This window comes from Amblyraja radiata, chromosome 37 (assembly GCF_010909765.2).
Source record: "Amblyraja radiata isolate CabotCenter1 chromosome 37, sAmbRad1.1.pri, whole genome shotgun sequence".
In the NCBI taxonomy this organism is placed as follows: Eukaryota; Metazoa; Chordata; class Chondrichthyes; order Rajiformes; family Rajidae; genus Amblyraja; species Amblyraja radiata.
In genome coordinates this window covers 6690014-6703400 of record NC_045992.1, presented here as the reverse complement: position 1 = coordinate 6703400, position 13387 = coordinate 6690014, and the positions used below count along the sequence as shown (strand labels likewise).

Here is a 13387-nt window from a genome sequence, read left to right as displayed (position 1 = left end):
CAGCATCTATGGAGCGAAGGAAATAGGCAACGTTTTGGGCCGAAACCCTTCTTCAGACTGATGCTAATAATATTAAAACCTATTCTAACATAAGACAGGACAAAGGGATGGAGCAAATAAGTTAAACTGATTCAAATGCAGCATGCATCATTCTGCAGTACAGATAGATCAAATGCTTCCAATCTCCTCCTGCCCACTCGCCAGTTGGTTTGTGCTATTTGATCATAGCTCTGATTTCAGAGGCAAATGGCAAATGAAACAGACACTCCATCCTCAGACCAAACCATACAGATGGCTGAATTTTAATTAGCAGAGCAGAGCATCAATCATTCATATCAACAGCAGATTGTATCACTTTTCTCACTGCAATAATCTGTTCATTTGCCTCCTGTTGGCATAGCTACAAAAATAGTTCCATACGCAGCAGCCAGCACAGATGAGTCTAGAGGCAGATGGGCCGTTGCCTGTACAGACCTTGAGTTTAGTTTAGTTTAGAGACCTTCGGCCCACCAAGTCCGCACCGGCAAACGTATGAACACTATCCAACACAAACTAGGGACAATTTTTACACATACACCAAGCCAATTAACCTACAAACCTGTACGTCCTTGAAGTGTGGGAGGAACCCGAAGATCTCGAATAAAACCCACTGTGTCATGGGGAGAACGTACAAACTCCGTGCAGACAGCACCGGTAGTCGGGATCGAACCCGGGTCTCTGGCGCTGCAATCGCTGTAAGGCAGCAACTCTACCGCTGCACCACCACAGTGCAGCCCTAATTCCATCTGAAGATTGTCTGACTGACTGTGGCCCAGACTGTGGTTTCAACAAGGAGATGTAGCATAGTTACTGAAGTAAAGGTGCAAATGCAGCAGCTATTTTGCACATAACATGCTTCTAATCACCTTGATCGCCTACTTTTTCTTAAGGCTGTATATAGTGACGCTACTCAGTCAGGAAAACAAGAGATTCTTGGTGATTCCTGTGCCAAACAAACATGGTGGCCTGGCTATTATGCACTTCATTTGCTTCGGGATGCATCGCAGCTTGGTTTTGGAACTGCTCCATCCAAGACCGCAAGAAATTGCAGCAAACTGTGGACGCTGCCCAGACCATCACACTAACTAACCTCCCTTCCACTGACTCCATTTACACCTCACACTGCATCGGCAAGGCCAGCAGCATAAACAAGGACTAGTCGCACCCTGGCCACTCCCTCTACCCCCCTCTCCCATCAGGCAAAGGGTATAGAAGTGTGAAATCCAGATTTGGGGACAGTTCCTTCCCAGCTGTTATTAGGCAACTGAACCATCCTCCCGCAACCAGAGAGCTGCCCTGAACTACTATCTACCTCATTGGTGACCCTCGACTATGGTTGATCGGACTTTGCTGGCTTTACCCTGCACTAAATGTTATTCCCTTATTATGTATCTGTACATTGTGAATGGATCGATTGTAACCATGTATAGACTTTCCACTGACTGTTCAGCACGCAAAAAAGCTTTTCACTGTACCTCGGTACACGTAACAATAAACTAAACAAAATTAATTTACGGCAATGATCCTCTTAATTTACTGGCTGTAAGTGCTGTTTTTCAGATGAGATGGTGCCTTCTCTACATTCCCGAGTGAACAAAAGATCCTAGAGCACTATTTCTAAGAAAGGTAGTGGAGTTCTCCCCAGGTGGCCTGCCCAATACTTGTCCCTCAATCAACATCAGTAAAGCAGATTATTTGGGTATTATCAGATTGCTGTGTTTGGGAGGTTCCTTTATCTAAATGGTTGCAATATTTTCTATACTTACTGATGCCCACACTTCAAAAGTACTTCCAAAGTTTGTCTGTTTCTAAAAGGGCCTATTCTTTACTTTTTTTGTTACTTTTTTTGTATATCTTTCATTCATTTGTTCTGAATCTCTCTATATCACCTTCTATATCTCTTGTTTCCCTTTCCCCTGACTCTCAGTCTGAAGAAGGGTCACAGGTTGGCGGGACTGTCATATGAGGAACGATTGGAAAGAGTGGGCTTGTATTCACTGGAATTTAGGAGAGAGGGAATCTTATAGAAACGTATAAAATTATAAAAGGACTGGACAAGCTAGCAGGAAAACATTTCCCAATGATGGGGGAGTCCAGAATCAGCGGCCACAGTCTAAAAAAGGGGGAGGCCATTTAAAACTGAGATGAGAAAAAAAAATATTTCACCCAGAGATTTGTGAATTTGTAGAATTCACTGCCACAGAAGGCAGTAGAGGCCAGTTCACTGGATGAATTTAAAAGAGAGTTAGATAGAGCTATAGGGGCTAGCGGAATCAAGGGATATGGGGAGAAGGCAGGCACTGGTTACAGATTGTGGATGATCAGTCATGATCACAATGGCAGGCTCGAAGGGCCCAATGGCCTTCTCCCGCACCTATTTTCTGTGTTTCTATGTCCCGAAACATCACCCATTCCTTTTCTCCTGAGATGCTGTCTGACCCGCTGAGTTACTACAACTTTATGTGTCTATCTAAAGTTCTATATTACTTTATGGCATCTAGATGATGTGAAAGTTGCTGCTTAAATTGAAATATTTGTCATTGTTCTGATCAAACTCACTCGCTCAATCCAGTCTCATTCTAGCCTCTCAAAACTCATTCAACTAACTGAAAATCTGTGTCCTGCGATCACTCAGACACACTGGATGAGAGGAAAAAAGAACAGTTATTTGGTAATTCATAGCTGTAGTATAAATTTAGAGAATCATCTACAAGTGTGGGGACAAACATTTTAAAGGATATTACAGTGTATTTGACAACATCCTAAGAGGTAACCCAAGCAGTTGATGTACTGAGCACATCTGCAATACAGCAAGACAAAAACGCTAATATAGCATTTTTCTCAAACATGCATCATTGACAGTGAGGGATGAGAATAATATTAAGACAAATGGGAATAATATGAAGACAATTGAGAAAGATCATGGTTAAAATAGCAAGTTTACAGATGCAGATTGAATTACGAAAAAATAGATTTTGAGGCAGAGAAAGGAAATTACAGAAATCAAAGCCACAGTTGTAAAAGGAGCAGCCACTGAAGGTGAGGCAAGTAAAAGTCAAAAGAGTTTAAGAGGCCAAAGTTGGTGGAGCACAAAGAACTTGAAAATGCACGAGATTACAGATTGCTATCACACACTGGATTGAACACCTAGACCAGCAGGTGTTCTGGCAAGAACAAATCTGGTCAGATTAACTATCTGGCAAGTACAATCTGATCAGGTACAGCTGAGACAGGTGAGGTCCACATTATGGCTTCAGTCTCCACGGGATTGTTGTTGTTCGGGTTTCTGTTCTCTGCACGGAACAATATTTTACCTGAACCAACTTACCTATTCAAAGGATACTTTTATTCTTGACCTGGCCAGCTAACCTAGTTCAGCGTGTAATTTGTTGTAATCTCTTCTTCCATAAATCTCCTCAATGGATTGTGTGCCAATCTGTCGCCATAGCAACATTCATTGGAGCCAACCAATAAACAAACTGCTCCACGTTTAACTGTTCCCTCGTCATCACATCTCCAGCTCCACGGGTCCTAGTTAATAGATTTCTATTCCGATGTGCAGGAAGAAACTGCAGATGCCAGTTTACAGAGAAGACAGACACAAAATGCTGGAGTAACTCAGCGGGACAGGCAGCATCTCTGGAGGAAAGGAATAGGTGAGGTTTCAGGTTGGGCCCCTTCTTCAGACTGAAAGTCAGAAGGGAGGGAAGACTGGAGGTATGAGCTGAGATCCTAGAGCGTATAGGATCTTTGGGTATGAGGAGGTCGTCACATAAGCATACGAGATGTGCAGTGAAATGAAAAGTGGCAATGCTTGTGGATTGTGCAAAAAAACTACAAAATAGAATGGAACAGAATCAGTAATTACATATTTGTGGGAGGAGAAAAAAAAAGAAAAAACAGCAATTTTGAAAAGACACCACACAACAGTAAATTGGTACTGTAAGTTAGTCCCTGGTGAGATAGGAGTTTACAGTCCTAATGGCCTCTGGGAAGAAACTCCTTCTCATCCTATTTGAGGTACGAAGAGCAAAAGAATAAAAGATATGAAAAGAACAAATCAAGGCCAGCAAGGATGATCAAGGAAAGTTAGAGCCCACAATGGTCCGTTGTTGGTTGTGGAAGAGGTGATAACGAGGGGGGTGCGAACAGTGAAACTTAGCAGGACGACGGTGAAACGAAGGATGTCTAGGGTGGGGGAGGGATGGAGAGAGAGGGAAGGCAAGGGTTACTTTAAATGAATATTAATTTCTCTAATTTAAGTAACCCTTGCCTTCCCTCTCTCTCTCTGTCCCTCTCCCACCCTAGTTATTCTACTAGTTTTATTGTTGTCCTGCCTAGTTTCACTGCTTATACCTCCTTGTTATCACCTTTCTATTCCTATTCATTACCCAAACTGTGCACCATTCCCATGACTACAATACTATTTCAATTTGCCACCCAGTGGCATGAAAATACCCTGCAATATCAAAACTCACCCAAGAACAAGCAGCAAGAACCCACCCAGGAACAAGCAAATGATGCCATTCTAATTGGATTGGTGAAAATGCCGATGAGCTTCATGTGAGCAAATTTGGCATTAAATATAAAGGTGAAAAAAAGTTTTGATAGACTACTGGAAAGTTAAACAACAAGGTTATTGGATTGGCTAAAGGAAGCAAGACGGTCTGAAGAAGGGTCTCAACCCGAAAAGTCACCCATTTCATCGCTTCATAAATGCTGCCTGTCCCGCTGAGTTACTCCAGCATTTTGTGTCTATCTTCAAGATAAAGCAAAGCTTGCTTCAAAATCTTCTGTTTAAGAAGGAACTGCAGATGCTGGAAAATCGAAGGTAGACAAAAATGCTGGAGAAACTCAGTGGGTGAGGCAGCATCTACGGAGCGAAGGAATTAGGCAACGTTCGGGTCGAAACCCTTCTTCAGACCATCTGTATATCCAATAATGAATTTGGGAAGAACTTCTTCATCCAGAGAAGGATTAGATAGCATAGCTCTCTATCACAAATAATAATTGGGTTAAATAGCATTCATCTCTTAAAAGAGAGGTAACGATGTGGAGTGCAGTGGTGCAGCTGGTAGAGCTGCTGCCTTATAGCGCCAGAGACCCAGGTTCAGTTCTAACCTCAGGTGCTGCCTGTGTGAAGTTTGCACGTTCTCTCTGTGACCTTGTGGATTTCCTTTGGGTGTCTGTAAGCATTTGACAGCACTGAGCCTGAACTCGCTGGAGTTTAGAAGATAGACACAAAAATGCTGGAGTAACTCAGCGGGACAGGCAGCATCTCTGGAGAGAAAAATGCTGGAGTAACTCAGCGGGACAGGCAGCATCTCTGGGTAATGTTTCAGGTCAAGACCTTCTTCCATCAGAGTCTTGTAATATTGGAACAGCAGTAGACAATTTGTACTCAGTGAGCTCACATGAACAGCAGAGGTTGATGACCACAAAGTCTTCTGTACTGACATTGACTGAGGAATCATATTAGCCAGCACACCAGGGAGAATGCACCTGTACCTCTTCGAACAAGTCGCATGGAATATTTTGTTGCCTCCTGGGTAGGCTGGTTTGATTTAACATTTCAGCTTACAATATTGTACATCCTAGGTACTGCACCGAGGGTCAGTCCAAATTATGTATTCAATTCCCAAGGGAGATGGTTGAGGTCGAGGGCATACAACTGGTTTTGTCCAACTTTTGAAAAAAGAGAGACACGCAAGAAATCTGAGCAATTTCAGAGCTCACTCACCCACCCTCACCCTCAAAGCAAGTCAGAACAGTGAAGGAGAGGAGAGAATTATTCAATCAGATTCGGAGGAGCTTACTGTCTGAGCTGACTAAGGAGGCCAGAAGAGTTTACAAAACTGGAGTAAAATGGAGCTGTGTAAGTATTTGTAAATGTGAAGTATTTTGAAACCATTATCACTCTGATCTGGCCAGCTGCCATGAAATAGCTTCTGCTCTATTAAATCTGGTTTAATGTCTTTTTTGAAAGATGCACCTCTGACCAAGCAACGATTCCTCTGTGGAGACACAAAAGTTGGCAGATACTGGAATTCTGAGCAGAACACAAAGTGTGAGGGGAACTCAGCAGGTCAGGCAGCAACAGTGAAGTGGATGGCAAGGAGATTTTTCGGGTTGGGACCCTTCTTCAGACTCGACCCGAAATGTCACCTGTCTATTCCCTCCACAGATGCTGCCTGACTTGCCGAGTCCTTCCACGCTTCGTGTTTTTCCGAGCAATCTCTCAGTTGCGCAGGGGAGTTTCAGTCTACAATATTGTGCTCAAGCTAAACTGTCCACGTACATGCAACTTAAAATGTGAACTTACCACACTAACCAAACCTGACTTATGGGTTCAGAAAGAGGCATGGTCCCAACCCAAAACATTGCTTATCCGTGTCCTCCAGTGTTGCCTGACCCACTGAGTTACTCTGGCACTTTGTGTCTTTCTTGACTTGTGGGTGTTCCCATTCATAATTAGATCCCCTCTGGTACTTTAGAGACCAGCTTGATCTTGATTGAACATCAACTCATGGCATTATTAGATATTAACATGCAAACTAATACATCAGTCATTGGATTAAGGGTCTGGTCCCGTAATATTATCATCTCACAGATTGTCACAGACCATCTGAATTTGCAAAAACAATGCTTTATACATCCTGCTGAATTGCATTACTTTGTAGGAAGTACTTTGATGTTAAGAGATTTCCAATGGTATTGATCGTGGGTTGCGATAATGTATTCTATTGCTAAAAACCCTCCCATACTACTGTGCAGAAAGACACGCTGCCTGAACTACAGTAGATCTCCTCCTAAGTTTGCATTCATCAGTATCTAAGCAGCTTTGTTGGACTTAGGTTGACCCCCCCCCACAGCGCTGTTCATGTGATGGAGGAGACTGGAGGAGGAGACCTTATTATCTTATAACATTATGAGAGGCATAGACTGTCGCCCTTTATCCCAGGATGGAATAATCAAATAGTAGAGGGCATACCTTTAAGGTGTGAGGAATTTAAAGTTTCAATGAGCTGTGTAAGTCTTTTTACACGGAGGGTGGTGAGTGCCTGGAACGTGCTGCCTGGTATGCTGGTAGAGCAGATACGACCATAACATTTAAGAGACGTTACGATGGGCATATGGATATACAGGGAACGGACAGATATGGATAATGCGCAGGCAGATAGGATTTGGCCTGGACATTGTCTTCGGCACAAACATTGTTGTGATGTGCTATTCTATGTAATGCAAGATTTATAGGTTTCCGGAGCACATTTCACTCCTGAAAGGCTCAGATATGTTCATTCACATCATAAAGAGGTGTAGGATATTCCCTTCCCCTATCAACACCATAAGAAAATATGAGATGTATCTTTCAGGGTTACATTAAAGACAAACTATTCCTTCTCGCCTCCTGCAGGAATCAGGAGAGGACAGGTAAGACCTCTGTCCCACCCTCGGCAATACGGCAAAGACAGATTAGAACTTGACTTTCCCCCAATGCGTGAAGGACAGAGATTTGAAACTGAGTCCCCATTCATCCTCCTCACACACCTTCCATTGACTTTCACCAACCACAACAAAGACTTGAATTTCTTCACCACTTCCCAGATTTTTGAGGAGGTTTCAATATGCTCCAGAGCCAATGCCGTCTCATTCACTGCTGTAACGTCGGAAACTCAATGACTAATTTGCCACACAGCAAGTCAAGTCAAGTCACTTTTATTTATAAGGCACATTTAAAAAACAACTCGTCAGCCAAAGTGCTTTATATTGGTGTAAGAACAGTATAACAAACAACAGTGATTCATAGATTAAATACAAGCATCACTACATACATATAGCCCTCGCTCAGAGGACGTCAAGAAAGGCTTGGGAGTAGAGATGAGTTTTTAGTCTCGACTTAAAGAAGTCGATGGAGGGGGCCGTTCTGATGGGAAGAGGGATGCAAGCGTTCAACAAACAGCAAAGTGACAATAAGCAGACAATACGTCCTTTTTATTGACATTGATTGAGGTGTATTGGCAATAAGGGGAGGAAGGACAAACCTAAAAAGACCACAGAATACATGGGAGAGAAAAAGACTGTTAGAGACAAAACACAATGTGTTGGAGTAACCCAGCGGGCTCGTCAGCATCTGTGGATGGAAAGGGCAGACAATGTCTCAGGTCGGGACCCTTCTTCAGATGGTCTGTGACAATCTGTGAGATGATAATACTGAAGCTATATGGCTTGGGTTAAATCAAAAGAACCGTGCTCATGAATGTGACATCAAACAATGTTGGCACAATCTGCAACTGATGTCTTTATTGATTCCAATCAGATCTGAGCAGAAGTTATCACATCTGTTGGAACAGGTCGTCTGTCAGGTGTACAAAAGCTGAAGTAAATGTAGTGGTGTTGCAGTAAGTACATTTTGTACATAAACTTTGTTTTTTTTACACTATCATTGTCTAATTTATTTAGAATAACTGATAATTATTGCATATTTATTGTCGTCGTTCCGTCTAATGTTCCCGTAAAGCTGCAGCAAGTAAGAGTTTCATTGTTCTGGCTCCTATCTGATACATGTGACAAATAAATGATCTTACTCTTGTATTTTGTAACCGGATCAGAATATCTCAGGAATCATGTAAAGAGCAGCCACTTACCTGGGGGCAATGGGTGAATTTTCCTCTTCAGCTGTTTACTGGACTTGGGAAAGACAGGCATTGTAATCCTCACCTTTCTTCAACATCCATTGTCTTTGTTCGAGAGTTTCCTACCTGTAAGATTTAACAAAGGTGACTGACGCTGCGGGTATATGATGTTAGTAACCCTGCCCATCGTCCACTGCACATTATGCATTTTGCGCTCATTGGCAGTGTGGAATCTCCGTCAGTCTCCAGGAAGGCTACATGGCAGTCCTACCCCTTGTTGCCACCAAGGGTTTGTGTTACACTCGAGGGAAATGCTGATTAACTCATTCTCAGGCCTAGCCTGGGGTGTTGAAACAGTACCATTTTGTTGTACAATAAATCTCCGGTGCTGTAGAGCAATAAAACTATGAATTCCATTCCCAATATTTGTTGTACCCACGAGAAATCAGCAAGATGTTTGAAATAGTTTGATCTTGAGATAAACTCTGCATTGTGCTTTAAGTGCCTCTGATCCATCAAGCATTAAAATACTTATCCCCTGCATCAAAAATACAACTGTGTATTAGATAGGTTACATTTATTTACCTTGCTAGTGGGGCTCATGTTGTCAACCTCCCCGTGGTGCGCCCCGTCAACTGACATCAGTCAGACGAACCACAACAAACAGAGACAGCAACAGCGCCGCAGCTTGGCGCCAACCCGGAGCGTGCGCCCTTTTTAGGGCAGGCACCTACGGGTGTCGAACCGAATGGCATCACCCTGCTGCAGACTTCTGCTGCCACAAACGCAAGAAGAAGAACCTTGCTAGTCTTATTCGTTTTAACCTGGCATCATTTTCTGGCATCACCTGGTAAACACCTACCTGACCTCCCGGTGGCTCAGCACTTCAACTCCCCCTCCCATTCCCAATCCGACCTCTCTGTCCTGGGTCTCCTCCATTGCCAGTGAGCAACACCGGAAATTGGAGGAACAGCACCTAATATAATGGCAGTATGGAATCTCCGTCAGTCTTGGGGAGCCTGCATCCGGCGGGCATGAACATTGAATTCTCCCAATTTTGTTAGCCCTTGCTGTCTCCTCCCCTTCCTTAGCCCTCGAGCTGTCTCCTCCCATCCCCCAGCCCTCGGGCTCCTCCTCCTCCTTTTTCCTTCCTTCTCCCCGCCACCCCCTATCAGTCTGAAGAAGGGTTTCGGCCCGAAATGTTACCTATTTCCTTCGCTCCATAGATGCTGCTGCACCCGCTGAGTTTCTCCAACATTTTTGTGTACCTTCGATTTTCTAGCATCTGCAGTTCCTTCTTGAACAAACAGCTAACAATGGCCCGTTTCCATTATCGTCGTTACTTTTTTGCATATTTTTAATTCATTTGGTCTATATTTCTCGTTTACCTTTCTCCCCGACCCCCTGTCTGAAGAAGGGTCTCGACCCGAAACATCACCCATTCCTTCTCTCCAGAGATGCTGCCTGGCCTCGTGGAGTTACTCCAGCATTTTGTGTCTATCTTCAGTTTAAATCAGCATCTGCAGTTCCTTCCTACACTTCACTTGCTTCTTATTATAATCAAACCCCTACACTCCCCACATACTGCAAGGTGATGTTTTCAATTGACCAAAACAGTGGGCAGAAAATGGAATAGTTATTGAATTTTCTTTTGTCAAGCATATTAAGTTAGATCATTCAGGACTGAAACTAAAAGATAGCTGACATTTGGAAATAAAAACTGGGTGAAATAAATTGGGTCAAATTTCCTTAAAATAATTATCAATTAAATTAGTATTTTCCTCAAATGCCCCTACTACAAAACAACTATTGGCTTCTCTTGACCATTGGATGTGAATTAATTTCTGACCTATACAAGTTTGTATTAACTCCAATGCTACAGAAAAATTCAGGCTGATCTTTTCCTTAGTGATTGTAAGAATTCAGACCAAAACGCGTCTCATCAATAATTTGGCATTTTGCACAAATAATGGTTTGCTCCAGAACAAAGGAAAACAAACTGCTGGACTGTTCAACCGCCTAAATAAATATGTCCCTAACCGGCGGCAGAATTCCCTATCGTGGTGTAACAAAACCTCTAGTAATAAAGGAACGGTTGTCTGTTAATCAACAATATTTAATTTTACCATTGACATGTCCTTTTGAAATCCTTAAATTGCCACAATAATCACGCCCATTGTCCATTTAAAAATATATATTTTTGGCTTACGAATCACGTGACCTTTCAACTACAGGCGATTCAACTATCATAGAAACATAGAAAATAGGTGCAGGAGTAGGCCATTCGACCCTTCGAGCCTGCACCGCCATTCAATATGATCATGGCTGATCATCCAACTCAGTATCCTGTACCTGCCTTCTCTCCATACCCCCTGATCCCTTTAGCCACAAGGGCCACATCTAACTCCCTCTTAAATATAGCCAATGAACTGGCCTCAACTACCTTTTGTGGCAGAGAATTCCACAGATTCCTTGGTATCTTGTTTCAAACCATCTTATAGACTGCTACAAGGTACTCCACACACTTGACTATTCCTGTAGATGGGGTTCTGCGCCAGTTGCAATGGCGATTGTAGAGACAGGCAGTAAGTTACCAGCAAGCTTCTGTATGTACAGTAATGGCTCATTGAACCAGCCAATGCGGCATTTTGCTACTGGTCCCGGAACAACAGACAGCCAACCATGTCATCTCTGGGTGCCCGCTCTACCACCCACTAAATGGAGCTCAGGGCCTGGCAGACATTGACACAGAGACAACAACCTGGCTGCTCAACACCCGGCTTGAGATCTAACTATTCCTTTGGTTTATGTTTCATTCGCAAGAAGAAGAAGTGCTGGTCTTAAAAGACTGTGTTGGACCCATGCGCCATTGTGACTGAAAAATGCCAGCCAGTCATTATCCGCAGAAGTCACTGATCATTGGTAGCTTTGGACAATAGAAAGACTTTGCATCACAATGCCAAAGTGACTTCAGTCAGACACTGATATTCTTGAACTAGACAATTTTCAGTCCAAATGTCATTTTATTTTAGCCATGGTGTTAAGGCATAGGAATTGCCCATTGTTTAAGACTGTTGGCCAATCTATTTCTTCAAACTGGATAATGCACGATACATCTTTAATGGAGTTTGTAACTGATCGGTGAGCCAAAGGGCCTGTTTCCATACTTTAAACTAAACTAATCATACAATGATTATCTGCAGCAGATCCATTACTGAGGCAACCAACGTTCCCAGAAATTAACAGAGTTTGGGAATAGTAGTTACAAAATGATTTTGTTATCTACCCGGGTATGTTGCATTGACCAAATGACGTCTCTTAATTTCAGTTGCTTCATTTTTCACATTTTATTAAAAGTAATCTCTTTAAGTCTAGCCTTTAATCACATCTGTTTACGTCATCTATGTATAAATACTGCTGTAATTTCTACATTGTGAAACCAAAATGTATAAAAATGGCCTTTATTAAAATCTGACAATGTGCACTTTGACCACATGTGTTTTTTTTCTATTACAAATCTCAAATTCTGGAGTACAGAGGCAAATAAATAAATAATGGGTCTTTGTCCCAAACATTATGGAGGGCACCGTAGCTCTGGGGGCTAACAGAATCAAGGGATGTGGGGAGAAAGCAGGAATGGGATCCTGATTTTGGATGATCAGCCATGATCATATTGAATGGCGGTGCTGGCTCGAAGGGCCGAATGATCTACGCCTGCACCTATTTTCTGTTTCTATGGGTTAGAGTTTACGTTGGGAGCTGATGTTAACAGCCTCTCTTCTCGACATCCAGCTGGTGAAATTTTAAGCTTGTTCAATAAATGTGTGTGAGACGAGCAGGTCTCAAGATTTGGAGGGAATGGAAAGGTCAGGAGAAGGGATTCTAATTTAACTCTTACAAGTTATCAAGGCACAAATGTGCTTTGGGATGAATATAATCAAAGGGAAGATTGGAAAACAGAAGCGGTCCAAGGACAGACACTTTGGAGGCACAGAAGTAAAGGTGAATCATGATCTTCCACATCTACAGAGAATTCCCAAGTAACTTCATAACACCAATGGCAGCTCATGCCCCCCACCCCCCACCAGGACAATTAGTGATGGGGACATTAACTGCAGGGCTTACCAGTGACAACCACATTCCATCAGTGAAAAAGTCGTTGAAGGCTATTTTCTAAGGTAGACAAAAGTGCTTAAGAAACTCAGCGGGTGCGTCAGCATATATGGAGCGAAGGAAATAGGCAATGTTTCGGGCCGAAACCCTTCTTCAGACTATTTTCAGCTATTTTCTAGCTGGATGGATACGAGTGATATCAAGCCAATGCTATACCGCTTAGCTGAATAGTGATTGAGAGCCTTTAGAAGATACTGCAAGTTGAGAATATCAGGACTGATCAGCTATCATAGTCACAACAGCTTTTTGTCTTTCAGCATGTTTCCTCCTTTCTTCTCCCAACTTCATATTCTCTATAATTTTATCTCTTTTCTTAAGTGTTCTCTTTCTCCTGATTTTTGGTATTTTCTTCCTTCTCATGACCTCTATCCCTATTTCCTTCTCTCTCTTCTTTACATTCCCCCAAAGCTGTTTCCCTCTTTTCCTGCCCTTCTACCCTCTTCTCCCTTCTTGCACAACATCTCTCTCCCTGGCACTTCCCTCCTACCCTCTCCCTCCTTCATTTCCCTCTCACTCCCTCTGGCCCCTCTCTCTCTCTCTCT

The 13387-nt window shown here is 42.8% G+C and overlaps 1 protein-coding gene across 6 annotated transcripts in view; it reads right to left on the bottom strand.

Annotated features, from left to right (window-relative positions):
• LOC116966579 (protein transport protein Sec24B-like) overlaps positions 1–13329 on the bottom strand; it is a 51294-nt gene extending 37965 nt beyond the window's left edge. For 2 of the 6 annotated variants that reach the window (XM_033012973.1, XM_033012974.1), the window contains exon 1: positions 8685–8942. In XM_033012973.1, the coding sequence (XP_032868864.1) occupies positions 8685–8745 (61 nt within the window). In that variant the 5' untranslated portion in view covers positions 8746–8942. Of the gene's footprint in view, positions 1–3367; positions 3456–8684; positions 8946–9257; positions 9436–12797 lie in introns of those variants that run through there. The other 4 variants (XM_033012972.1, XM_033012971.1, XM_033012976.1 and 1 more) reach the window with 4 other exon arrangements.
• Between the last annotated feature and the right edge of the window lie 58 nt (positions 13330–13387).